The sequence below is a fragment of the Ochotona princeps genome, chromosome 23 (genome assembly GCF_030435755.1).
Source record: "Ochotona princeps isolate mOchPri1 chromosome 23, mOchPri1.hap1, whole genome shotgun sequence".
NCBI classification, from domain to species: domain Eukaryota; kingdom Metazoa; phylum Chordata; class Mammalia; order Lagomorpha; family Ochotonidae; genus Ochotona; species Ochotona princeps.
In genome coordinates, this window is record NC_080854.1 from 19,881,051 (window position 1) to 19,908,029 (window position 26,979).

The 26,979-nt window shown below is 38.6% G+C and overlaps 1 protein-coding gene across 1 annotated transcript in view; it reads left to right on the top strand.

The window, feature by feature from the left end:
- Positions 1 to 2,895: 2,895 nt before the first annotated feature.
- The window catches only part of C9 (complement C9), a 29,932-nt gene continuing 5,848 nt past the window's right edge, over positions 2,896 to 26,979 (top strand). The window contains exons 1-8 of the mRNA XM_004583777.3: positions 2,896 to 2,961; positions 3,533 to 3,677; positions 3,950 to 4,097; positions 10,799 to 10,937; positions 14,792 to 15,052; positions 16,676 to 16,916; positions 18,684 to 18,824; positions 20,319 to 20,497. Of these exons, the coding sequence (XP_004583834.2) occupies positions 2,911 to 2,961; positions 3,533 to 3,677; positions 3,950 to 4,097; positions 10,799 to 10,937; positions 14,792 to 15,052; positions 16,676 to 16,916; positions 18,684 to 18,824; positions 20,319 to 20,497 (1,305 nt within the window). The 5' untranslated portion in view covers positions 2,896 to 2,910. The remainder of the gene's footprint in view (positions 2,962 to 3,532; positions 3,678 to 3,949; positions 4,098 to 10,798; positions 10,938 to 14,791; positions 15,053 to 16,675; positions 16,917 to 18,683; positions 18,825 to 20,318; positions 20,498 to 26,979) is intronic.

Sequence of the window (26,979 nt, forward strand, 5' to 3'; positions counted from 1 at the left end):
CTGTGTCTTTTATACAGGCCATGTGACAACAAGTCATGTTGGCACCATCTTATAAAACATTTCCCAAATCTGGCTCCTTCTCTCTGTCCTCTGTGCCCACTCCCTACCGTGTCTTGCATGTATCCATCTTTGTTCACCTTCCAATAGACTATTATCCAGCAACCAGAAACACAAATCTGAGTGTGAGACTCACTCTCTTTTTCAAACTCTTCTTAGGTCTCCCTACAAGCTCAAAATTAAATCCAAACCCCTTGCCTCCTCCTCTGGGTACACCTGCGGCCTCAGTGTAGCTCACTGTGCTCCAGCACTGTTATTGCTGGGTCTCCCTCTTTTACTCTCATTTCCTTCTCACTTTCCAGATCCTCATTCTGAGTCTGGTCTGAATTTATTATGATGATGCTTGATTTTTGCTGTTTAACAAACCTTTCCAAACAGTATCTAAAATCAATAAAAATATTTTTCTTGCTTATGAATCAAAAAGGTGCTAGGGCTCAGCACTTCTCTGTGACTGTAGTTAATGGCTGCATTCTTCATGGCATCTTCCCTCTTTGGTCTGTCAGCTGAGCTGGGGATAACCCAATAGCTGGAGGGCTGGAACAACTGATTTTCAGGACTCTGTCTCTGTCTCCACCCTGCACCTTTGGGCTCCACCGTGCCTCTGGAAGCTGGTTTCATTGACAGAACTGAAGGGCTCCCAGAGCAAAAAGCTTCACCTAAACCATCAGAACCCCCAGACCCTAACTGGCACACTGTTGTATTATACTCACTAAAGCATAAGCTTCCTGTTGGCAAGGATGTCATCTGCCTGCATCCTTAGCCACTAGGACAATCTCTGACTCATAGTAGCCTCAGTAAAGGATGCTGAATATTGGTTTGTTGATAAGACATGAGAAGCTCCTAAAACTTGGGATCTTGAAGAAATTATTGGTGTTAGACCCAGCTATTATATTATCCCTTCATCTCAGTGAACTGCGTCAGCTTAACAATTGGTAGATCTGAGAGCTAAGGATATAGTCCTGATTAGTCCGTATTGCTCCACTCAATTTTTGACAGATTCTTTTGAACCATACATGTTTTCCCATCTGTGCCTACTACCAAGTGTCCTGAAATGTGAGTTACTGCTTAGGTTTTTCTTGTTCTAAAGCTAGAAACTCCTCTTTGTGACAGGCAGATGGGACCAGACATATGTCCGTGGTCCTTTGCTGAAGGCATGTCTGGCTCAGAGTTAGACCTCCTGCTGTGGTGATGCTCCTCACTTTGACCTTGGAAGTGACTTTCAAGCTGACTTGGAAACCCTTGAGGACATGTTTTTCTTGACAAACACATTTCATCTAAGAATCCAGAAAGTGCTTTACAACCACTTCTCCCCTTAGCCTCACGGCTCAGCACGATGATGAGTGGGTGGTGAGCCTTGCACACATCCACGAGCCAGGAAAGAACACTGGCTGAGTGTGTCAGAGGGGCTGAGGAGAGAGAGTGCTACTCCAGATTAACGATCACTCTTGATACTGATGTTACATTCTCATTTTAATAGCATGCTCTTTTTGTGTAACCTGTCATTTCCTCCTAATAAATCTCATGCGTTGTGCCCTTATTGTATCTGAGGAGTCCCAGGCACCTGGAACAGTGAAGGCAAAACATCCTGGTGTGATCACAGTTTTCAGTTTAAATTTGTCTCATTTGATATCAATGAGGCATACGCTTAACATAAACCCAGGGAAGAACCAGGTTTTCTAGCTAATTGGCTTTGCATGAGGCTGCTGTTTATAAACATCTGTTGCATCCTTGCTATTTTCCAAGATGTGTAAAACTTACTTTCAGAAATGGTGGTGTAAGTTATGTCCCCTGAGTTTATTTCAAATATGAACTATGCTTTCGTGTGTCAAGGTAGGAAGGAGAAGGGCCAGTGCAAAATGGCATGGAATCAGACGCAGAGACATGAGCTCCAAAAATGCTCATCTTCCACTGGGGTGAGCAGTGTGATTCACCTCTGTGAAACTGAACTAATGGTATCTACCACACTGATTATGAGAAAAAGAGCTTTTGGAAATTGTTTGGAAAGGTGATAGACAAAACATACCAGATACTGCTTAATCAAAAAGCAATTTTTGACTGTTACATGCTAAATGTTCCCACAAAATTCACATGTTGGAGTCTTTCAATTCCTGTTAAAATGAGTGTATTTTAAATGACTGTATGTATTTTAAAGACATACAAATTAAAATAAAATTATTCAATGTACCTGAACAAGGGTCTTATCCTGGAGGATCTTTTTTCAGGTTTATTTTTACTTATTTAAAAGGCATAGGTATAGACACATGGAGCGAAGACAGAGACATCTTCCATCTGCTGGTTCATTCCCCAATGGCAATGAGGGCTAGGGTTGGAAAAGGCTTAAGCCAAGATCCAGGAACAACTTCTGGATCTACCGTGTGTTTTGATGAGTTGATAACGTTGTAGGAAATATAAGCTGAGCTATCCTAATTTACCTGGCAGGATTTCTTGCAAGTTTCCCTTATTACTGTTATTGTTATTGTTCACTTGAAAGCTGTGCTACAATGTAGTACAAAACCTAAATGAAAAGACAAATTGAAAATGCAAAACAGCATGTGATCAAGTGTCAGATGAAAGAGATAGGAAAAGAACAAGTGGTATGACTTGGAAGAGAGAAAAGTTAGACTAGTTTGTGAAGGCTTCCTGAAAGCAGGCACCCGCCATGGTCATTGTAGATTGGTGTGTTCTATACAATAGCTGTGACCTGGAGCCAAGGGTTACTACGAATTGGAGAGTCTCATTGCCTTAAAATTAACCAGAAGTCAGTGGTTATTATAAATCCATGTGTTCTGCTACCTTAGCTATGATCAGGCACCAGCACAAAGGAGTGACTCTCTGATGCCCATAGACTGCAGGATGAGCCCCTGGAGTTCATGGTCACAATGTGATCCTTGTCTCAAACAGATGGTAAGTGTTCTCTACTCCTTCTAACATTCCCTCCAGAGAAATCTGTGAGACCATGGGATTCCCACAACACAGTCTCAAACCCAGATAAAAGAAGGAAACCTCTAAATGGAGGTGGCTAGCCTTGCCAGGAAATATTGATGGTATACAGAATAAGTATTTAAGCCACAGGGCTGCATAGGAGTCACCAAATCATTTGGTGGAACTCAAAATTTAATAAAACTTGTAGACTCCTTTTTAAGTCAATAATTTTGTATGGCCCACAAATGAATTGAAAGCATATACATGGCCCATGACAGACAAAAAAAATTCCCCACTCCTGGGAGTATACCAAACCTAGAAAGTGAAGTGCAAGTTTAAGTAACACCAGTGACTAGTTCAATCACTTGTGTCTGTTGCCTCACTTGGATTTGGAGGGCTGCACTGGTGTGAATACACCTTTGGACCATAATGCTTCTCTCTCTCTCTCTCTCTCTCTCTCTCTCTCCCCCCCCCCCGCCCCGTTTATCTCTCTCTCTCTCTTTGGGGGTGGAGGGCATTAGAAATTCTAACCTCTCCAGCTCGTTTTGTACAGTTTCGTTCAAGAAGCATTGAGGTTTTTGGACAATATAAAGGGAAAAGCTGCACGGACGCTCTAGGAGACAGGCAATCGTGCGTGCCCACGGAGGTATGTGAGGATGCCGAAGTGGACTGTGGAAATGAATTTCAATGTGGCACAGGTAATCTTTACATTGTGCTCATTGTGGGTTTCTGTGTGCATTCACCTTTTGGGGGTGGGGGTAAGGGAGCATGCTTCCACATGCTCGTATTTGCAAGAGCAAGAGGGCTTACCTCCCCTTTTGGAATTCTCTATCAAGAACTCCAAGGGGATTGTTGGTACTTCACCTCTGGTATTTATGTGCAGTTGGTGACTTCTGCAGGAGAGAATGTTTGTCATTAGACATAGAGTTCATTTTTTCATTTTTTTTTTTCTGATTTTGACTTATTGCAGGTAGATGCATACCGAGGCGACTCCTGTGTAATGGTGACAATGACTGTGAAGACTTTTCAGATGAGGAGGACTGTGAGAAGGATCCCCGGCCCCCCTGCCGTGATCGTGAGGTCGAAGAGTCAGAGCTGGCCCGGACAGCAGGCTATGGGTTTGTATTTCACCTGAACTCTTCCGGATAAGTTGGGAGGGAACTGATCTCCTTCTGCCTGACCTTGCTGAAGCAGGTGGAGGACTAGGCGTTAAGTCTAAGCCTGAATGAAGCGTGGAATCATTATCTCAGGACCACTTGGATGACTGCCTGTCTCCCAGAGGGATCTGCAGAAGGGCTGCAGTATCAGGATAGTGGCGGGTTCCCTTTCAGTTCATGAGGAAGTGACACATCTCATTTCTGAGCTTCTGAGAAATGCAGCCCTGTTGACACAACAGACTGCCATTTGGAAATGAATCACTGATCATAGGTCTGGCAGTTCAATTCCACTGGAACGTCTAGGTCTACATTTGAGGACATGATCTCAGCATCCTGGCATTGACCCAGGAAGAATGGAATCCGAGGCAGCAGTCCTGATGCCAAACCCTCCTGGGGGTTGAGGTTCTGATACGTCTCTCATTTTCCAGGTCAAACACGGGGACCCTTACAGGTTGCTCCAAGTCTCAAAGAGAAGGGAAATCTTGTAGTACAGGACTCAGAGTAGGGTTTTTTTCATTTTAATATAAAGGGAACAGACTCCATGTATTTCAAAGATATGATTCTAAGAAGATAACTCTACTTCTAGTATGCAGAGACCTGGACTCCAGGCATTGGGAAAATTACATAAACCTAAAATTCTGATCTTTTCTATTCCATAAAAGCAACCCAGGGTTACAGTACAAACTCTCCATCAACTGTTCTTAGCCATTTTTTTTGCCAGGATCTTACCAGACAAAGCACTTCATGTTTTCTTTGCTTACTTCATAAAGTCTTATCTAAGCAGCATTCCAATATTACCCACAATGCCTTTGGCTCTTAGTTTAAAGATGGGACTCTTGAATCAAATGACTGATTTTGGACCCCAAACTCAGCCAGGCCCTCTTAGGAAGTGGCAAACATTGGATATTGTTTGTTCAAAACCTGACAACCAAATCACTGTATATATGAATGGATCAGCACTGGTTTTGCTGCTTTCCTCTGGGAGACATTGTATATCCATGGTAAAAGCCCGTTACTGCTCTGTTTTGCTTTGTTTGGGATCCAAGAACGTTTTCTTCTTAAACAAGAGTTGGAAGCAGGGAATTACATATGTTATTTGTTCTCACATCATGCCAAGTTAAAGCATGTCTTAATAGGAAAGGAACACAGAAATTTTAGCCCATGTAGTTGAAAAACATTTACTCAATTCTATTGGTTTGCTTTGTTCAGGGCAAAGAAAAATCTGCTGGATAGCATTTGTCAGGGAGTTTCATGACGAGCCTTTGCAGCAAGATGGCTAGATAACTTTAACTGGTTCCTGTTTTACCATGGTTTAGGCTGGAGTTGGGAAACACCACAGGCTCACCCTTACAGGCTCAGGAAGAGGCTGGAGCCACTGTGATAACCATCAGCTGCAGGAGTGGGAAATGAGGTGCCCTGATGCAGTCAGTCCATCAACATTGTATATTAAATTCTCCATGACATGAGTGTTAAACTACAGAAAATGTGGTCTTCATAAAATTTATTGTTCTATGACAGCTTTTATTTCTACAATACTTTGAACATTGCAAAACTTTTGTGTACATTCCATCATAGATTTTTGTAATAATCCTCTGAGATTATTAGGGAAAAGTATTATATTAATTTTGCAGAGGAAACCTGACTGAAATAATTAAGGTCATGTGGTGAAGTAGTTTTTACCCAATCTCAGACTCAAGTTTTTCTGACTCATATAAAACTATTTTTTCCATCATGCCACCTGACCCTGGCCTTCTCCCACACCATGCAACATCTGTAAGCCAGCCTCTTAACATCAAAACAAAATTTACCTTAAAAGTGGAACTCCTTAAGCAGATATTTAATATTCAAATATTTGGATTGAGACTATAGAAGAATGGTATGTAATCAAAATTTCAAAACAGCACACAAGATTGGTTTATGATATTCCTCAGTGTCATTTAAGTGAAATATTTATTTCCTGTAAATCTCCTGCACTATTGCATGGAGTTCTGGACTGTGTGTGAAATCAAGGTAATAAGTGCGAACAAGCTAAGCAGAGCAAATGCTCATACCCTGCTTCTACACAAGTCATCTGGAAAACCTCAAATCCTCTCAACTAACCCCACAGTCAGATGGTTTTACATAAGAAAGTCACAAGGACTTGTGGTCCCTAATTTGCATGTTTGCATTCGAAGAACTCTGATTTAAATCCTCATACCCAGAGAAATCAGACCCTTTCAGTCCAGCATCTTGTTTTGTAGGAATTTGAGAGTTTCCAGAAATGTATAAGGAAACCTTCCAACTCCTCTTGTGTTCATTGAAAATAAATAAATAAGCCCAAACCGGCTGTAAATGATTTGCAGTCTACAAGGCTTATGCTTGCTTTGTGATCTCAGCATAGCATCACTTCTGTGACAGGAACTTCCTCTTTGGTTCACCTGGTAAGCATGGAACTGCCTGTGGGTCTAAGATGCAGGTGTGAAAACAAACAACCTAACTGTTGCCAAAGAACACTTTTGTTTTGTTTTGTTTTGTTTTGTTTTTATAATTTCCTAGGTGATTACTTTCTATCCATGAAAAGTTTTCATGTTTCTTGGCAGAAAAAAGAATTGGCTCGTTCTAGACTAGACTAGCTGTCTCTGTAGCAGTGGAACCAAATCAAAAGCTTTTGAAAACTTTCTTTCTTAGCTGTGCCATTTAGACCTTGTATCAGCTTTGTAGCGCTTTCCAGACATATGCAGCAAACAGACTAATTTGCTGCTCTGTGAAACACTAACCTTGAAACTTAGAGTAGACACGCCAGACATGGGGTGCACAAAAACTTTCCAAAGGAGAGACAGCTATGTTTTAAATTTTCCATCCTTAATAATTATTATCTAATTCATAAATCCGCCACATCCATTTGTATAGTCCATGACATATGTCTCAGCTAACTCCAAGTTATTAAACCCTCTCCTTTCTTTTCTGCAATATTTATTTGTTCATTTATTTGAAAGGCAGAATGAGAGAAGAAGATTTTACTTCTGCCAGCTCACTCCTCAAACGCTCACAGTGGTTAGGGCTAGGCAAGGACAAAACCAGGTGTCACACTCTGCCCTGGTCTCCCAGCATGGCTTCCAGGAGCCCTGGCACTTGAGCCATCGTCAGCTGCCTTCCTTGGTGCATCAGAGAAATAGTGCGTGGGAAGCAGAACAACGGGCACTGGAGATGATACTGTAAAATCTGGGATGCCAGTTTCACAACAGAAGCTTAAAACTCTGTACCACTACACCCTCGCCAAGCCCTGTCCTTGACTTTACATTTTACAATCATTTACCTCTCACTTTGCAAACGCTGAGTATATCCCTCAGTCCTCCCACATTCTGAGTATGAAAACCAGGGAACAACTCCAGATCTTGATATTCTAATGCTGTGGAAGTATGCAATTTCTAATTCTTTTTATCAACAACATTGAACAATGTCAGATAATAGGCTATAAAAATAATTTTTGATGAAGACTAGTATGTAATCTTCAGTGTGTAACTCAGAAGATAGAAGAACTGAATGATACTGCGGAAACAAAATTTCATCTATTCTTACATGTAACTGCTAGGAAATAGCAGTTACATCTGTAAAAATGGAAAATAGGATGAAATTAATGCTGGAACTTGTCTCTTCATGGCTCTAAGTAATAGTTACCCAGGGAAAAGGAGCTAATCTATTTATTTAAAAAGCTATTTCATTAATTTCATTGAGACAGATTTCTTATATAATTTTACTTAGGTTTAGCAATAATTTAAATTTGTTAATAAACATTCCTATTAGTAATGAAAAAAATTTTTACACTTAGACACTGTGGTAGAAAGATTTTTAGCATTTTAAAATCTCAACATTTTTTGATACATTGAAGTGTGATAATAGGACATTAAAACTTCACAAGCATTAACAACACATATTAAATTTCTATGTGAGAAAAGAAATAGAAATATAGATTCAAAATTATGAAACTGGAGTATATAGAAATTTCTACATATATTAAGCAACTTTATGAAATTAAAAGTTCTAAATTTAGAATACAAAATATATTTTATATTAAATATGTTATTTAATATGCTTATATCATGTATTATAACTATAAAATATAAATTTTCTATTTATAATTTATAAAATAAGATAAAAATTCTAAATTTAAAATTTAGAAGTGATAGTATTGAAGAAAATCAGTTGGGGGAGAGAATTCCAGACTGTACAGAATTGTACCATAAAATTCAAATTTTAAAACAAAGTTTGAAAAGTGGCAGTATAAAATTTTAATTATTAGACATATTAATACTGTAACAACTCATCATCATTATGGTATTTAGATTCATTAGATTTTTTAAAGTAGCCAAATAATTGTATTTTAAAGTATAAATATTTATAGCATGCTGGTAAATTATATCCTTCATAATTATTTAATCTTTTTTTTTTTTAAGATTTATTCATTGTATTACAAAGTCAGATATACAGAGAGAGGAGGAGAGACAGAGACGAAGATGTTCCGTCCGATGATTCACTCCCCAAGTGAGCCGCAACGGGCCGGTGTGCACCGATCCGATGCCGGGAACCTGGAACCTCTTCCGGGTCTCCCACACGGGTGCAGTGTCCCAATGCATTGGGCCGTCCTCGACTGCTTTCCCAGGCCACAAGCAGGGAGCTGGATGGGAAGTGGAGCTGCCGGGATTAGAACCGGCGCCCATATGGGATCCTGGGGCGCGTTCAAGGTGAGGACTTTAGCCGCTAGGCCACGCCGCCGGCCCCACAATTATTTAATCTTACAATAAAAATACTACATGTCATACTTAAGAGGTACAGTAAGGTACAACTTGTCCCAATTTCTACATGAGAAATGTAAGTAGAAAGTCTGAATCCCACTGCTCCCAAAACACGCCAGTCACATTTCTATCTTTTGCCCACACCTTTCCTCTTCTTTTAGCACCCTTCAAAGGCCCAGATCAAATCTCACTTGTCCTGAACCTCATTTTATGGCTATTCCATGGAACTGACTTCCTCTTAGAAGATTTGTATTATATAGCTCTTGCATGGATCACTGCCTTGGCGTAAATCTATTCTCCCTTTGGCCATTTTTTCAGAATTGGTAATTATATGATCTACTCCCTAATTTAGGAGTAAATCTTGTGAAAGTAAATGCTCTATTAGCTAGCTTAATCTTATTCCCCCATTATTACTATTACTATTCCATACTAAATATAATAGTCACCTAAGAATTCATCATTTCAAACCAGATTTATTTCATTATTCACTGAAGGTAAAGATATGTCTATATACAGATAGAAATAGACATATAGATACACACACATATATATACAAGATTTAAAGAAAGTAAACAGCTATTTAATGGTGTTTCTTGTTTTAATTTTTATTTGTTTTGTTTTGTCTGACTCAGTTGAATTGGTCTTACTTGAGAACTTCAGGGCTATAGCTCCTGCTGGGAGTTATTTTTAATGGAAAAGATAGCAGGAGACAGTTTTTTTTTATCTCTACATCAACCCTGAGAAAATAATCCATATACCAATTCCTTATTTTCCATTAAGGTTAACTCATATTAATTGTATTTGTAGATGGAAAGTTTATTGAGACTGTGTTCTTCATACAAAGATGCTGCGTATAACTATCCCATTAGCAATAGGAGGTACCTCCGATTCTTTGTCTTACATTAGCGATCAGATTGTAGTAAGTCAACCACACTCAAGACAAATGGCTCTTGCAACCGGCATCCAGATTTGCAATCCAGTTCATTAGGGTTAGAAATGTGATCTAGAACAATAGCTGAGTTTATGCTTTTATGTCAGAAAAGTTACAGGTTTGAGGATCTCCATTCTTGCCTGCCTGGATAGAGAACCCAGAATTCAGCTATCTTAGACAGTTAACAATTGTGTACCTTCAATAATACTATACTCCACAAAGGCTTAATTATGCTTTGTTCAAATATTGTATTCAAGCCCATGAATCAAGCTTAAGCTTTTTAAAGGTAAGCAAGATTCTCACTTATGAATGAAGCCTTGCCACATAAAAACATTTTGCTAGCAGGGGAGTCAGCAGCATTTTCGAAAATACCTTGATAGGATGCTGAAATTTTTGTGTTCCTCTTGGAAAGTGTAGTAGGAATAATATAAGCCTGAGGGGAATGGAACTGTCCACAAGTAGAGACAACTGGGGGAAAAAAGCTTAACTTTAAAGAGAACAGGGAAGGAGGGAAAAGAGCCCCAATGTTGATTCATATATGAAAAATTACATGCATGTGTGATATTGCCCCCATGGGATGCTCTGTTCTCAAATAATTTAAATAGTCGATGTTACAGCATGGGCTCTTGGATCACTAAAAGAGGCAAGAATTACAGAAGTGGTGTTAAGACTCCAGGAGCCAGATGGTCCCATGTGCCCTACTTATTTTTTTCATTGCATACTAAGCAGTGCCCTGGTTACCTGAAAGAGTTTATAAGGCCGTTTTAGCGGATGCAGTCTGCCAGAGATGCTGAACCAGGCTGAACAGGCTCCTGTTTCTGCTCCTGATTGGGTTACCCTCCTGCTGGGTGATGGTGACATGAACCCAAGCTGTTGCGCTTTCTGCGGCTTCTCAGGGCTGCCTAGCCTGAACCAGGGTGCTATTGCAGCATACCTGATGCTACTCTGTTCATTCTCAGGATCAACATTTTAGGGATGGACCCCCTAACCTCACCTTTCGACAATGAGTTCTACAATGGATTGTGTTTCCGGGTTTGGGATGGAAATACTTTGACGTACTATCGAAGACCCTGGAATGTGCAGTCATTGGCCTATGAAGTAAGTCTCTTCATTGCTCAGCTTTTGGATAAGAAGTTTCTTCAACTTTTTAATTGTAAATACCATGGGAAAAAAAATCCAGACCTAAGACTTGCTTAAAAGGAAATGTAGCTTGGGCCTCTTTAGAAGCACACTAGTTATAAGCGATCCTCAGTCTTCATTGCCTACTGATACAAATTTGGCAAACATCTAGACTCCACAATGAAATCATCCAAGATTGTGAAAAAACCAGATTGGAGCAATGATTTACTGCTCCAGTGCTGTGAGCTCACTTTCTCATTATCCTTTTCCGCTTCCTGCCTCCTCCTCCTCTTTTTGGCTTGGCTTGATTGATAACATCCGAAAAAACACATCTTTACGTATATGTTCCTTCAATATGTCCTACTTAGAAAATGATACCTAGCTAATGCTGAGTGACTATTTCTACTCAGCTCATAGTGCTGTGATTTTAATGACACTATTTCTTTTTTTAGAAAGAGATTTTATTATTTACTTATTTGAAAGTACATAGAGAGAGGGATGGATTTTCTGTCTACTGATTCACTCCCCAGATGACTACAACAGCCAGGGCTGGGCCAGGACAAAATCCAGAGCTAGGAACTTCCTCCAGGTCTCCCCTGTAGGTGGCAGGATCCCCAATATGTTTTTTATTTACTTTTTGTTTTATTTTTCATTATTTTCATGATACAGTTCCACAGACACAGGGACCCCCTCATCCACCGCCTCTCTGCTCCCCCAACTGTTTTCCCCCGTATTATTGCAATAGTATAGGCCTTCAGCGATAGTCATAAGTCCAACATTCTGCTACTCATTTTCTTTTGCATTCTGTAGTTTCCCTGTCTTCACCCCTGGGACCAGCCTCTTGAGTTCTCTGTAAGAGTGATGACTGGTTTGACAGACAGTGATGAGGGCTGGGGTAAGGTTACCCAGGCCTGAGCCATGGTTGGTAGTTAGCACACTGCTGCCCCTTTACCCTACCCCGGAGACAGATGTGCTTGAGCATTTCCAAAAGTTCCGGATTCTAGAATGAGGGTCTGGTTCTTACCCTGTATGTTACATCCACTCCCAGTGGGATCCAGAGCACTGTCCTTTATTCAGACATGTTAGGACCGTGTAGGAAAAGTAATGTGTATTCAAATAAATGGCCCTACCAACTGAACAATGATTTAGGTTATATCAATTCCTCCAGATACATTTTTACATCAAGCTTATTATAAATAAGAAGGCACTCATAGTGGATTTAAATATATAGAGTTTCAATCCATGAAGCTTTTGGCATTGAGGAGAGACCTGCCAAAAGCTTCAAATCATCCTCTAGGTATTGCCTCTGCTTCTGGTCCTCTTATCTAAATCTGTTAAGGCCTTGGTGATAAGTACTCAAACTTGCTATAACCATATATAGACGAATATGAGCTTATGTGAGTGAAAATTTCTTTTTTAAAAAAGGCTCTGTTTATATATTTGAAGTGCAGAGTTACATAGAAGGAGAGGAGGCTCAGAGAAAGAGAGGCCTTCCATTCATAGGTTCACTCCCCCACTGGCCTCAGCTACCAGGACTAGACTCAGCCAAAGAACCCGGAGTGTCTTTCAGCTATCCTCCATGCGTGCAAAGGTCCAAGCACTTGGGCCATTTTCTGCTGCTCTGCCAGGAGCATGAGGGAGGAGCTGGATTGGAAGCAAAGAAACTAGGACACAAACTAGTGGTTCTATGGGATACTGATAATCGCAGGCAGCCACTTAATCCATTATACCAGAGTACTGCCCCATGAGTCTTCTGCTTTAACTTTTCAGAGAAGAGGACTGGAAAATCTTATTCTCACATCTTATGGAAGTCCTTCCTCTGTGTTTTTCCACCTAAGTACTATCAACAGCACCCGGGAATAGAACCAGCGTCCATATGGGATCCTGGGGCATTCAAGGCGAGGACTTTAGCCGCTAGGCCACGCCGCCGGCCCTGCCCTTTCTCTTCTTAGGAAACCTCCACCCTCATGACTTTATCTAACCCTAGTACTGGGAACCACCTTAAACACCACAGCCAGATTAAATTTATACTCTCTTAATACTTTACACTGAGAAATGTCAACACATGATACCTTAGAGGAAATACATAAGCCTTATCTGCACCATAGCACAATAATATCTGACAATAGCTGCATCGGCAAAGGATGTTGCCATTGAAAGTTTTCATTTTTAAGTAGTTCATTTTTAAATAGATTTTTCTTTTTTTTTCTTTTTAATCTATTGTGTTGTTGTTGACAATCTTTACATAGTTAATTACAGTTAAAGAAAGAAAAAAAAGGTTCAGGGGGATAGGGAAGTGGGTAATACTATTATGTCCATATTGTTTCCATCATGTATCCGAGGTAAAAGGGGAATATTGAGGGAGAAGCCCCACCCGGTTTCCCTCCCTCCCCAAGTCCTGGATGTGGGGCATGCTCTGAGATATGTGCTCGAGTGGTTTTAATAGTTCTCCAGTTATGAATCGCTGCCAGTTTCGCTCGATGAGGTCGTCCACTGATTGATATGGTCCATCAATAGATTTTTCTTTATGTAAAATGTATATGACTTAAAAGTTCAAACAGCAAAAAGATCATGCAAGAAAAGGAAGCCTACTCATTTTCTCAAATTTCCATCTCATGTTTCTAATAAAAGTAAACATTGAGAGGCATTGAGCTTATTTATCTAGTAATTTTTTTATGCATGGAAAGGTTTTCTTTCTCTCACAGGTGTAAAGTTTGGGAACACAATTTGTTTTTCATCAGAGAGTTGAATTCAAGCTGGCCATTTCATTTAAGTTTGTTAACATATGTAAAATATCTTAGACAATGTTTGGCCCATAAGCTTTTAATGAAGGTTTACTTTTTTCTTTTTGCCTTTTTTTTTTACATAAGTGAGAATATGTATGCATCTCTTAATGTTATCATTTGAAAGCTTGCTATCATTTTTCTTCAAATTATTGTTTGAATGTTTTAAATTTTTTCATCTTGTTTGAAGGGGAGAGAGATCATCCATCTATTGGCCCATGCCCCAAATATCTGAAATATTTAGGGCTCACTAGGTCAAAGTCAGGAGCCCAAAACTCAGTCTAGTTCTCCCACTTGGATCACAGGGAACCACATAATGTGAACCATCCTCTGTTGTCTCCTAGGATGTATTTTAACAGGAGCTGGATAAGGAGTGAGTGGAGCCAACACTCAAAACCAAGTGCTCAGATACGGGATGTGGGAATGTCAGCAGCATCTTAGGCACTATGCCAAACTCCCATCCCCCCATTATCCGTTTTCTATGACCAGCACAGAGAAAGATGGGTGGAGATCTCTCATTCACTGTTTCACCTCCCAAATGCTTACAATCAATCGTTGCAAAGAAGCCAGACCCAAATCAAGAGCCAGGAACTGAGTAAGAGTTTCTGGTGGATGTAGCAGGGACCCAGCTATTTGACCTATACCTGCTGCCTCCAAGGTGCTCATTAGCCTGGAACTGGAATCGGAAGCAGTACAAGGCATTAATGTAAGATGTGGACATGCCAAGTGGCACCTTAACTGTTACGACATGCTTGCCCCTAAAGCTTACTATATTCCTAAACCTATCTGCTGTATTATCTCACTGAATCCTGTGGCGAACTCTAGGCTGGATATTCAGATTATAAATCAGACAAATCGCAGAGAGGTTACCATACAATGTCCTTCAGTCACAGAACCTGTGTTTGAACTTTCTGATTCCAGCACTTTCATCAATTCTTTTACCCTACAGTTTTTCAAATAATTGCCTGTTTTTTCATTGTTCCTATTCTTCTTTAATTATTACTTTGCTTTATATCTTGTTTTTAGTAATACTTGGTTATTCTCTTTTAGACCAAAATTGAAAGAAATTTCAGAACTGAAGATTATGAAGAACAGGTTCAAGCATTCCAACATGTCATTGAAGAAGAGACATCAAATTTTAATACAAAATTCACTCTAAAATTTTCACCAACTGAAGCAAAGGCTTTGAAGAGTGAAAAAGCTTCCCAGGAAACAAACTCCTCAAGTCATAAAGGTTCCTGGGGTGACTTGAAATTTTCATACTCGAAAAATAAAACCTACCAACTATTTTTGTCATATTCTTCCCAGACGGTAAGACCAGACGTTCACTGTGGAGAGCATAATGAGACTGGTTTTCAGCTACCCAAGTGCCCTCTTTGGAGCTTAAGTGTTTTGAGAAGATACATATCATAAGAGGGGTGGGAGGAAGTAGCACAATCAAATCCTCAGGTATTTAGCTAAATAACCAGGGAGAAGAATGCTAACAATGGAGCAGTCTGATGGGATCTTGGGTAACAGTAACTTTGATGTGGGATAATATTAAGCAGAGGATGTGGATTAGGGATCCAGAGAATACTTTTTGACTGAAACTGCAGGAAATTCCAATTTGTACAGTCACCACCGTCGCAGTGAAATAGACAAAGGAATCCTGGTAGCTCACTTCAGGGCACTAGAAGGAGCACTCTTTGCATTCTGAAGTCTGTCTCTTAGTACTGTTGCCATGAAATTATTGTATGAACTGCAGAAATTGGTTTGCTTACTTGGTAGTATACCTCTGAGGCTTAAACAATGTGAGTTTTTCTAAGAAAATTAAACGAAATTTGAAGCTTATTTCATCGCCCTTGAAGTAAATATAAAATATACTTTCTTTTCTTTTTTACTGATTTTGGAAGAGTTACAGAGAAGAAGAAACAGAAAGAGAAAAATCTTCCATCCTCTGATTCATTTGTCAGATGGATGAACACTGGGCCAGGCCAAATGAGGAGCCAGGAGCTTCATCCGGGTCTCCCATGTGGGTGCTAAATCCTAAGCGCCTGGGCTTTCTTTATTTGCTTTACCAGAACATTACTGGGGACCTGGATCAAAACAGCTGTGACTTAAACCGATGCTCAAAATGGGATCTGGCGTTGAAGGAGGCAATGCCAGATTTTGCCATAACACCAGCCCTCTAGGCACTATCAAGAAGAGGTTATGAATGTCAAGAATAAAAGCAAGGATATATCTTGGAAAGCCTTTTCAATAATCCAGGTTATAGATGGTGCTAGCTCAGACATGACATTTATAAAGTCAAATATGACAGCATGATTTTCAACCTAAGCAACTAGAATGATTGGGTTCCTGATAGAAGAAATTTTGAGTAGAAAAGATCTAGAGAGGAAGAACAGTAGTACTTACATTGCAAATAAGCCAGCTTTGAGCTGTTGGTTGAACAGTCACTTGGAGATGAGTGAATTCGTGCATACTTCTGTTCTAAGCATTTCCTGTGAACATCAGTGTTTATCAAGCTCTTGTTGATGGATGTTTCAACCTTGCCTAATACCAAGCTGTCTATACTAACACTGCTATGGAACTATGATATGTGACTGTGTGGAGAGTATTGTTCTTGAGGAATTATGAAAATATGTAGGAGTGAAATTATTGATCACAGGCAGACATATATTTAACAGAAACTACTGGACAATTCTCCGAAGTGGCTGTACTGTGCTATACTCCCACTAGCCTTGTGTGAAAGTTTTGGTTTGCTGCACACCTCATCAGCTGCCAGTCTTGGAAGCATTTTAAATTGAGTCCTTTCAGTGGACTCCAGTGGGATTTCATGATCATTGCTACAAAAAAAAATTATTCGCTATGAAATTCCAGATGTTGTAATTGTTTTAATTTGAAATAATGAGGACACAATTCATAGTTTTCTTCTTTATCTGATCTGTTACAAAGGAGAAAATCTTTCTGCGTGTGAGAGGAGTAGTTCAACTGGGAAGGTTTATGATGAGAAACCGTGACATTATGCTGACAACCACCTTCTTGAATGACATCAGAGCTCTGCCAGCTACCTATGAAAAGGGAGAATATTTTGCATTTCTGGAAACCTATGGAACCCACTACAGTAGCTCTGGGTCTCTGGGAGGATGCTATGAGCTAATATACGTTCTGGATAAAGCTTCCATGGGTCAGCAAGGTATGCATACAAACAGAACTGTGACTTCAGTGGCTGTCTGTACTGAACACTATTTTAAAAGAATGTTTTCTGCTGTTATTTTATTTTCCAAACAATTTTATTGAAGTGTGCCAAGAATATAATGGGCATTAAAAATGTATGAGCAGGAAAAAAATCACATGTACAGTAACCTTTAAAGAATGAAGGTTAATTTGAAGAGATAGCAGTTCCCCTCTCTTCCCCCCTCCAGCATTTCTGTTATGGTTAATACTCTGCTAACTGAGTGAGTGCTCAGTACTCATCAGTGTTGAAATGGACATGTGCTGTGTTTTCGCCTGCAAGGGACATTGTAAGAAATATTATATCTAGCATCTTAAAGCAAGGGCGGAAAATTAATTTTACATCATATGATGACAATTCTGATTGCATTATATCAATGGAGCATGGCAGAGGCCCCGGATTGCTCACTAATGCCTGCTATTGATAGCAAACACCTGTGAGCTACACTGTCCCCATCCTGGCCTACAGTGCTCACCTAAGCTTTCAAAATAAAACAGGTACAAGGTGACTTTTTCAAATAATTTTTAATCATTTATTTCATGAATGATCATGTCTAATTTTCAGTTTTTCTTTTTTCAAAAAGATTTATTATTTTTATTGAACAGTCATATATACAGAGAGGAGAAGAGACAGAGAGGAAGATCTTCCATCCGTTGATTTACTCCCCAAGCAGCCACAAAGTCCAGAACTGATCCGATCTGAAGCCAGAAGCCAGGAACCTCTTCAGGGTCTGCCACAGGATTGCAGGATCCCAAGGCTTTGGGCCATCCTTCTCTGCTTTCCAAAGTCAAAAGCAGGGAGCTGCATGGGAAGAGGGGCAGCCAGCATACGAACCAGTGTCCATATGGGATGCTGGCACGTGCAAGGATGTTAGCCACTAGGCTACCACACCAGGCCCTCAACGTTTCTTAAGGGGACCAGTACCAGCATATCACCTCTCAGTCTCCTGCAGGGTTAAAACCACTTTCTTGGCTCTTGCAGGCTAGACTGTCAAAGTGTCAGGGACCTAAGGACTAGGGCCATCTTTCTTTGGTTTTTATCTTCCAAAGCAGATCAGGAGATGCTGATACACTGTGATGCAATTATGAAGTTGACATATTCATAGGGAATGCTTAATAGACAGCTCTGGGCTAAAATTCTAACTTTCCTCCTTATTGCCTGGGTGATTAGCTGTTAACATGTTACTTATACACTTAACCTTTCCAAATCCTCATCTATAGAAGTATTTTAATGACAGTACTTAGCTCCTAAGGACATTAGCTAATGTTGGTGTAGACTTTGTGGCTCTGTGGATTAAATTTACCACTTAGAATTGCTTTGGCCCCCATGAGAACGCTGGTTGGAGTCCTGGCTGTTCTGTTTTTGATCCAGCTTCCTAATCATGCACTTAGGAAATGAAAGTTCAAATACTTGAGCCCTGCCAGTCATATGGGAGACCAGATGGAGCTCCCAGCCCAATCACTGTGGCTTTTTGATGGGTGAACTATCAGATAAAATTTCTCCCCCTCTCTCTGCCTTTCAAATCAATATTGTAACAAACATGTCCTCCACCATGAAGTTAACAAGCGAAGTCAAAAAGTCCACTGAACTCTCATGTAGGGACTAAGAAAGGTACATGGACCAATCATTTGAAGTCAATCTGAATTTCTGACAAAATAGCCATATTTGAATTTATCTGTAATATTGATAGACATCTTCTAATAATATGCAAATAAATGTATCAAACAGGTATTGAACTAAATGATGTAAAGAAATGCCTTGGATTTGGTTTGGATTTATCCCTCAATATCCATGGAAAATCTGATGGGATTTCACTCACAGGACAAATTAATAAAAACAATTGCTTGAAGAGAGATGGTGGGAAAGTTGGTAAGTACATACATTTAGGTTGCAAATGTCAGAGAAGACAATTGCCTCACAATGAATCCTCCTAAAGGTCCTTCTGCTTTATTTAGAAAAACTCAAGAGGACTTTAAAGCTACTTTAACTTACAATTCAATATAGACACAAAGAGCCATGGACATGCACTTACCCGCCTCACTGTGTGCAAATTGTGCCAGGCACCCTGCCAGGGTGTGCCATTCATACCACAGCCATTGTAGATTTCTGTATTCATCAGGCCAGTGATGAAAGGCCAAGAGCAGAAGTGCATCTGGAGAAAAAACTTCCCTTTCCTTGACTAATTTTAACCCACGTTTGGAAGGGGCTGATGGCCGTGGACGTGATTTGGTGACCAAAGGGAAGGCCCAATCCTTCAGCTCCATCTTCCTTCCGACTTGAAGTTACTTATCTATCCTTGATGTTTAATCAATGTGGTGCCTTTTCACAACTATGAATATTTTTAACCTAAATAAATGGGTACGTCTAAAAGTTCATGGAAAGTAAAACTTAAAAACTGTATTTTGGTGTAAAAAAAATTGAAATCCATACATTGTACTTTCCATAATACACATTTTTCATGAACTTTCATAAGACTCCTCAGGTGCATTGGTTTAAAAATTTGTTATAAAAATATTTTAAATTTCATTTTCAATGAATTTTTAAAAATAATCTCATGTTCTTTTTCACTGTTGCAGATCTATAAGCCTAAGGTAGTGCTGGAATTCTCAGTTTTTGTTCTAATCATAAATATCTCAAGAGCATTTTTAAATATAAATGTTTGAGACTTGTTTTGTATGGATTAACCAAGGAGAGCCTGATAGTTTTAAAAGCATAGCAGTTTCCAGTGTGCAGCCAAGATTGGAAGCCACTGATGAAATTAAAGAAAAAAGGAACATGAAAACATATGTCATAATTTCTTTATTTCACTCTTAAAGTATCTGCATAATCTTGGGTTAGACACTCCACTTTCTAAATTCCAGGCTTCTCTTCCTTAAAAATAAGGAAGGAAACAAAAATCATCTTGAAATTCCATTGCAGTTCTAGAAGTTCACACAGGTTTGTTAGAAATGATTTAGTCTGGGAAAAGACATTGGACTTGGAGGAAAAAGGAAATTTTACTCTACACATTATTCTTTGTGGGACATTGAATTTTTTGATAAATGGGTAATCAATATAAAATTTAATTATGACTGTAATTCTGCAACGAAATATCTAGTTTGTCCAAAATCATACTTACTTTCCATGCATATGTGGACTATATTTAAATCTTCTGGACAATTTTAAATTTCTAAAGAGATGATTAAAGTCCGTAATTACTAGTAAAATTGTTACTATAAATTTAGAGCAGAAATGTTATGTAAGTCCTAGTTACAATTAAAATTCAGTCAGTACACTAGATTTTCCTGAAAGGGCTTCACAAATTTTCAGCAACATCATTATTGGGTTACAAGGGCTTCTCGTTAAATTGTCTTTTCTTCTCAGTAAACATCACCAGAGCTAACCTCATAGATGATGTGATTTCGCTCATAAAAGGAGGAACTCAAAAACACGCCTTGGAACTGAAAGAAAAATTGCTCACAAGAGCCAAGATGATTGATGTGACAGACTTTGCCAACTGGGCCTCTTCCTTAAGTGATGCTCCAGCGCTCATCAGTCAAAAAGTAAGGAATATTTTTTTGTCCTTAAAAAAAACTAAAACTCAAATTTATTTCCTAGCATCAGCTCGTTAGTCTATAAAATTGTCTAAAAAATGATGCGAGCTGTTTGGTCCATTCCTAAAGAATTGAGCCTCCTAGGGATTTAACTTACAGCAATGCAGTCTTTCTTTTTTTAAAGGTTTATTTATTTTTTTATTGGAAAGTTGGATATACAGAGAGAAGCGGAGACAGAGAGAAAGATCTTCTCTCTGCTGGTCACTCCCCAAGTGACCACACGTCCAGAGGTGAGTTGATCCAAAACCAAGAGCCAGGACTCAAACTGGTGCCCATATGGATCCTAGCACTTGGAGAGAGAGGAATAACCAATTGGGCCATTAGGCCAAATGTAGCAATACAGCCTTTTTTATATGAGTAACTGAAGAAAAAATTGTTATCCTTTAAGGGTTTGTTTAAGTAAATCAGAAAAAGAAAATAAAGACTCTAAAGTGGATGTCTAACAAGTTACTCTTCAAATTGTCATCCATTTATCCTTCAAGATAGAAATGAGCAGACACAGTGTCATGGTGGAGAAAGATTCTCTGTTGATGTTTTCCATCCCTTTTCTGCTAGCATCCTTGAAACACTCATAAGTAGATGCCACTACAATAAATGTTTGGACATGAAAGATACTATCATTTCCTTATTAAGTGTCGTAGTTAATTCAAATGAGCAGTGACCATATTCAACTGAGATGTGAGCTTTCCAAACATGCTCCCATCTCATCTCTGGACAGAAAAATGACATGGAAAGAAGTCTCAGGATGGTACCAGACCAACCCTCTTTGTTCTTCACTAGTTGTGATATATTCCGATGCAACACTTCGGAATTCTTCAGATCTCAATGTTGAGCCTGAAGTCTTAGATTGCTTGGATAACACTAGCGGACACCAGCAAGTGCCCAGGAGTAGCGAGCCACCTTCAATCTTCCCTTAGTGGTCCCAGGCCTTAAGGTGGCACCAGAGCCACTTCTAAAGCTGGAAAGTCTGATTTACTAAGGACTTTTAGGAAAGAAATGTTCTTAAGCTCTCCAGGAAAATACGTCTAAGAAGAATTCTAATAGTCTTCAGCTGCTACACGGGTGGGAGTTCACAGTGGAGTGCTTGTTCTAAGGGGAAAAGTCATGACATAACTCTAAAGATCCAAAACTCAGTGTTGTTATCCTCACCTTTCTTGCCCCCAAACAGCCGAAAAGTGTGCTTTTCTTCATTTGTTCCTGATATTGTTCAAAAGTGGAGTTTTGTGCTTCCTTATATAGCTTACAATTTTCCCTGGTATGTTTCACACTTTTCTTCTCTCCCATCACTTTTCTGTTAGATCGTTCCTGACTTCAATCAGATTCAAGTCTTTTTCATAGTACTATTTACTGGAGAGCTTTATTGCTTTATTTTATTGTCTTTCAAGGAAGAGTTAAGCCACCAAAAATATCCCATTTTGTTTCTGAGAAGTCGGAAACTAAAAATTATTATCTATTACTTCACTAGATTATAGAAATATGTGCATTTATAGATAGGTAGATTATTTATATGGTTGTAAATATTTAGTTAGATTAGCATGATCAGATAGGAAATTAAATACAAGAATCCCCTTTTAGTTTATTAGATTCAAACCTATTTAAATTTATTGTCTGCAGTTCAATAAAATAAATCTTTTGGAATATTTTAGGTAAAGCACTGGTAAGTTGAGTGGTTGTGTATATACAGATGAACATTTAAAGTGGCTTAATATCTCTATCAAACAGTTCAACAATCTTTACACAAACACAAGATGGCTCTCTAACAAAGGCTTAATGTAGTCCCAGTACTAATTTTTAAAATCTCAAGTAAATTACACTTTGCTAAAGATTTACTAATAGATTTACCAGAATATTCAAAAGTCTTCCTAAACTTTTGGCGCAATCCTGCTGGCTACACAAAAAATAAAATAGAATACAGTTGATCCTAGCCAAAAGGCCGAGAAGCAATGATGAGAAATAGAATATATCCAATTTTTAGGGGACAACTATTTGCCTGTTTGCAACTCGAGGTTTATAGATTAGCAGGAATTCCATCTAAAAATCTGCATACATTTCTTTTTCTGGAATTGGAAGCCTGATCTTCAATGTCATTAAGGATATTGCCTAAATTAATATCCTCCTTATAAGGTCTCATAGGAAATATTACTCTTTAACTACCTAGGGAAATGGTGGTAAAAAGATAGTACCCCGTGTACTGCATTTTAAATTTACCTTCTTGTAGAGAAAGTTTAGAAAAGAGTAAAATCTTATGCATTTTATTGACTTTGTACAGCTTTCAAATTCCTGAGAAGACATGACCTACAATTAGGTTTTATCTTGAAATAGAGTTCGAATCATTTTGCTCTCATAAATCTGATACTAATGACCCTTTGCTTATAATTGGGGCTCATTTCCAGATAACATCTACATAGCCTATACGAACTAATTCATTCATTGCGAAGAGGAAGTCTTCTGTGTTCTGGATGGCATGTTCCAACACTAGAGATAGTTAGAAAGTTAAAATAATTGGCTGTTCTGTTTAATTTTTAAGGAATTTTGCTAGAACCTTTTCCCACCCACCCCTAACTCCAAACTGTTATACATTTTATCCTCTGCAACAAATTAAACCAGTTATTTAGATATTCTGTGCTACAAATAACTTTATCTTGAAGGAAAGACCAGGAAGTTGTATTATTCTAATTTACAGCCTATATGACTGTATTAATGAGATTGAGTAAACTGCTTGGACAGTTATATACTCCAAAAGAGACCGCATATTGTCATGTGCTAGTGAGATCTTGTGACTTCGAGTCTGCTCTCTGTGTGCTCCAGCAGACCCCAAACCACTTGGTGAGGAATGTTTTCCCCCTTTGGCCTTTCTCCATGCAAAGGACAAAGCGCACATGACAAATACTGGCCCCCTGTCACAGCATTTATCCTTGGCCTGGTCTTCAGTTTTCTTGAAACTCTGTTCATCTTGCCACCAGCTTGCCTGAATACTAACACAAATGGTTCTGCATTTTATCTCAACAGAATAGCTGCACTTTCATTTCTTCTCATATGTGCAGTTACAAAGTAGCTATAAAAATGTCACCAGGGAGAAATTGCATCTGTTAAAGATGGCCTGGGAGATGGAAAGTTTATGATTTCCTCTAGAAAGATAGCAGCAAGATCGATATAGCTGCATTATAGCCCACTGGCTTCCTGTAAAGTTCTGTTTTGGCATTATAAGAAACAATGTTATGTAACCAATTGCTTTATTTCCTGAAAGGATGTTGCCTAATACAATATCCTCTTTATAAGGTCTCATAGGAAATATTACTCTTTAACTTCATTCATTTTGTTGCTTTTGGAGATCAGGTGAGTTTTCTTCCTTGCATGAAATCATTCAGTTCTGTGTGCCTTACACTTTTTTCTCAAAAAATATAGCCAAATTTATGACCCATTTTGTGTTCCTTGCGTGGATGTTTCTGACATGAATTTTGTTTGTGCTGTTTTTACCCATCTTGCCTTTTCCTTTCTCAGTCCTTAACCCATTCACCAAATTATTCTTAACTGTCAGTGTATTAAGCTACATTAACTCTTAATGGAGAAGTTTGGGGTAATAATGTTTAAAAGCACCAACAGTGTAAATAGCTACATCAGCAGTCTATGCTATAATTGTTACAACTGTAATAATACAATAAGAAGCATTCCCAATTCTCTCGTATTGAGATAAAAGCAATACTCACTGTATGAACAAACCGTATTTGTTGTATTTTATAGTTTATGTTGGATGTATGAAAAAAATGTAATTAACATTAAGCAGGTTTGTCCATTCATTTGTGCTTTAGAAAGCTCCATGATACATTATATCTACTAAAAATCTAACTACCAGTGACAGAAAGGTTAACAAGTTAACTGGTGTGGGGGAAAAATTAAAGCAGTTGGCGTATGCAAAGAGAAAGATGTGGTTCTTTAGGAAACTTTTTGTGTATTTTTCACTCCTCTGAAACTGCTGCCAACTCATGTCCTTCATGTGTAATTCTTTAAACAATGCCCATTTCACCCCGATTGCATTTCCTCCAAGTCTCTGTGGTCCTGTATCTTAGATTATCTGGCCTTGACTTTTCTTTGAAGGGTAAAACAAGAAAGATTCCTTATCTTAAAAAATCGAAATAACTGTACCCCATGTTTATGTTGTGTGTGCCAACATGGCAGCGTTGGTAAGAGGTTTCTTTCTTTCAGATAAATATGACATAGTTGAAATCTAGATCCTGTATACTAATTCATGAAAGACTATACCACTAGACAATTATGCTTAAGTTGTAGAAGTTTATTATATATTCTGGCGATGAATCTATTTCTTAACTAAAAATGTCACAAATATGTCCTTTTTAAGGATTTTTAGTCTCTTAATGACATTTTCAAAATAGATGTCATCTTTCATACCTCTTATTTTGAAATAATTTTAGACTTACAGTAAAATTGTATAACTAGTATGGACATTACAATTGCAACAATAGTAGTGAATTTATATGTATGCTTTGCCCAAGAATCCCTAATGTTAACAACTTATGATAATGAAATTATCAAAATCATAGAAACACTGATTGCTTAGCTAAACAATAGGCATTGTTTAAATTTCACAAATTTCCTCTTACTGTGTTTCTGTTCCAGGATCTAGCCCAAGGTTGTGTGCTGTGTTTAGCCTTCATGTATCATACTCCTGCTCCAATCTGTCTGTCACAGGCCCTCAGATATTTCTTGTCTTTTATGGCTTCAGCAATATGACTGAGGATGGTCGGTATTTTGTCAAATGTCTCCCATCTTAGGTTTCAAGTGGAATGAGGTTATCCATTCAACAGTGATCCCACAGAAGTGTTGTGAGATGTTTTTCAGTGTATCATGTATAAGTTTTGACTTTGATGGCTTTTTATTTAAAAGTAGGCCAGTGTATTGTCAGTTCATTATCGCTAGTGATTTTTATACCCTGTTGAAAGATTTTTATCTACTTGAGGATTCCTTACTATATAACATCCAGAAATTTTAATGGATGTATTTTACATTTACATCTATAATATTTTTAGCAAATATCTTTTCAGGCACCAGGGTATTTATCAGTTTAGTATTTGGCAAATATAGGATCTAATAATGTTCTTTGGAATCAGCACTATATTGACAGGTTTTAATGTGAGTAGATACTTTAAACTGGTTCTAATTTCCACATGGTGAAATTTACCTTGTTTTAATCGAAAGGGTGCTGGATTTGGCAAACACACACAGGTATGAAATCACTGCCAAAATCAATATGCAAAACATATCTGCCACACAGTGTCCTGAAGCCCACTTTTAGTCAGTAGCACTTTCCAAATACCTTTTGCATACTATTATTGATCTGTTTCCTATCCCTGTAGGGTTTTTTGTTTTGTTTTGTTTTGTTTTGTTTTGTTTTGTTTTGTTTTTGCCTTTGCAGGAGTGTCACACAAATGTGATCGCATAACCTTTAGAGTTTGGATAATTTTGTTTAACATTATTCATTTGTGATCCCCCTACATTGTTGCACAGATTAATAGTCCCTTCCTTTTCTGTTGCTGAATACGGTGTGGATTCCATGAAATGAATACAACAGTTCATTAATCTCATCGCTGATGAACGATTGATTTCTTTCCTGATTCTTTGGTGATTGTGAACAATATTATTGTAAGCATTAAAGTGTGGGAGTTTATAGGAACATCTTTTTCACTTCTCCAAAAGAACAAAGACTTGATCATACAAGATGTGGGTGCATGCAAAGTTATGTAGGAAATAGCAAAATTGTTTTCCAAGATTCTTTTTTTAAAAAAAATATTTATTTTTATTGGAAAGGTGAATATACAGAGAAGAATATCTTCCATCTGATGGTTCACTCCCTGAGCGGCCGCAATAGTGGGAGCTGAGCCAATCCGAAGCCAGGAGCCAGGAGCTTCTTCCTGGTCTTCCATGCAGGTGCAGGATCCCAAAGCTTTGAGCCATCCTCGACTGCTTTCCCAGGCCACAGGCAGAGAACTGGATGGGGAGCGAGACCGCCGGGATTAGAGCCAGCGTCCATATGAGATTTTGACACATTCTAGGCGAGGACTTTAGCTTCTAGGCTACCAAGGTTCTTGAGTTGCAGTTCCTTAAATCATTCTGTCATCTGAAATAGCTTTGTTTACTTCTTACATCTGTGTTTTGTACTCTTTCTTTTATTTTTATCTCATTGCTCAGGATCTCCAGCGTGAAGTTGCTTGGGAGTGGTGAGAGCAGATATCTCCACCATGTTCTCACGCGTAAGAGGAAAGCGTCACACCTTTCCCTATTAACACTGAGGTTAGATGTGACCTTCATAGAGATCTTCTATCAGATTGTGGAAATACCTTTCATTACCTGGTTTGTTCAGAATTTTTATCATCAATAGGTTCTGCATTTTGACAAAGGAGATATTTTTAATTATA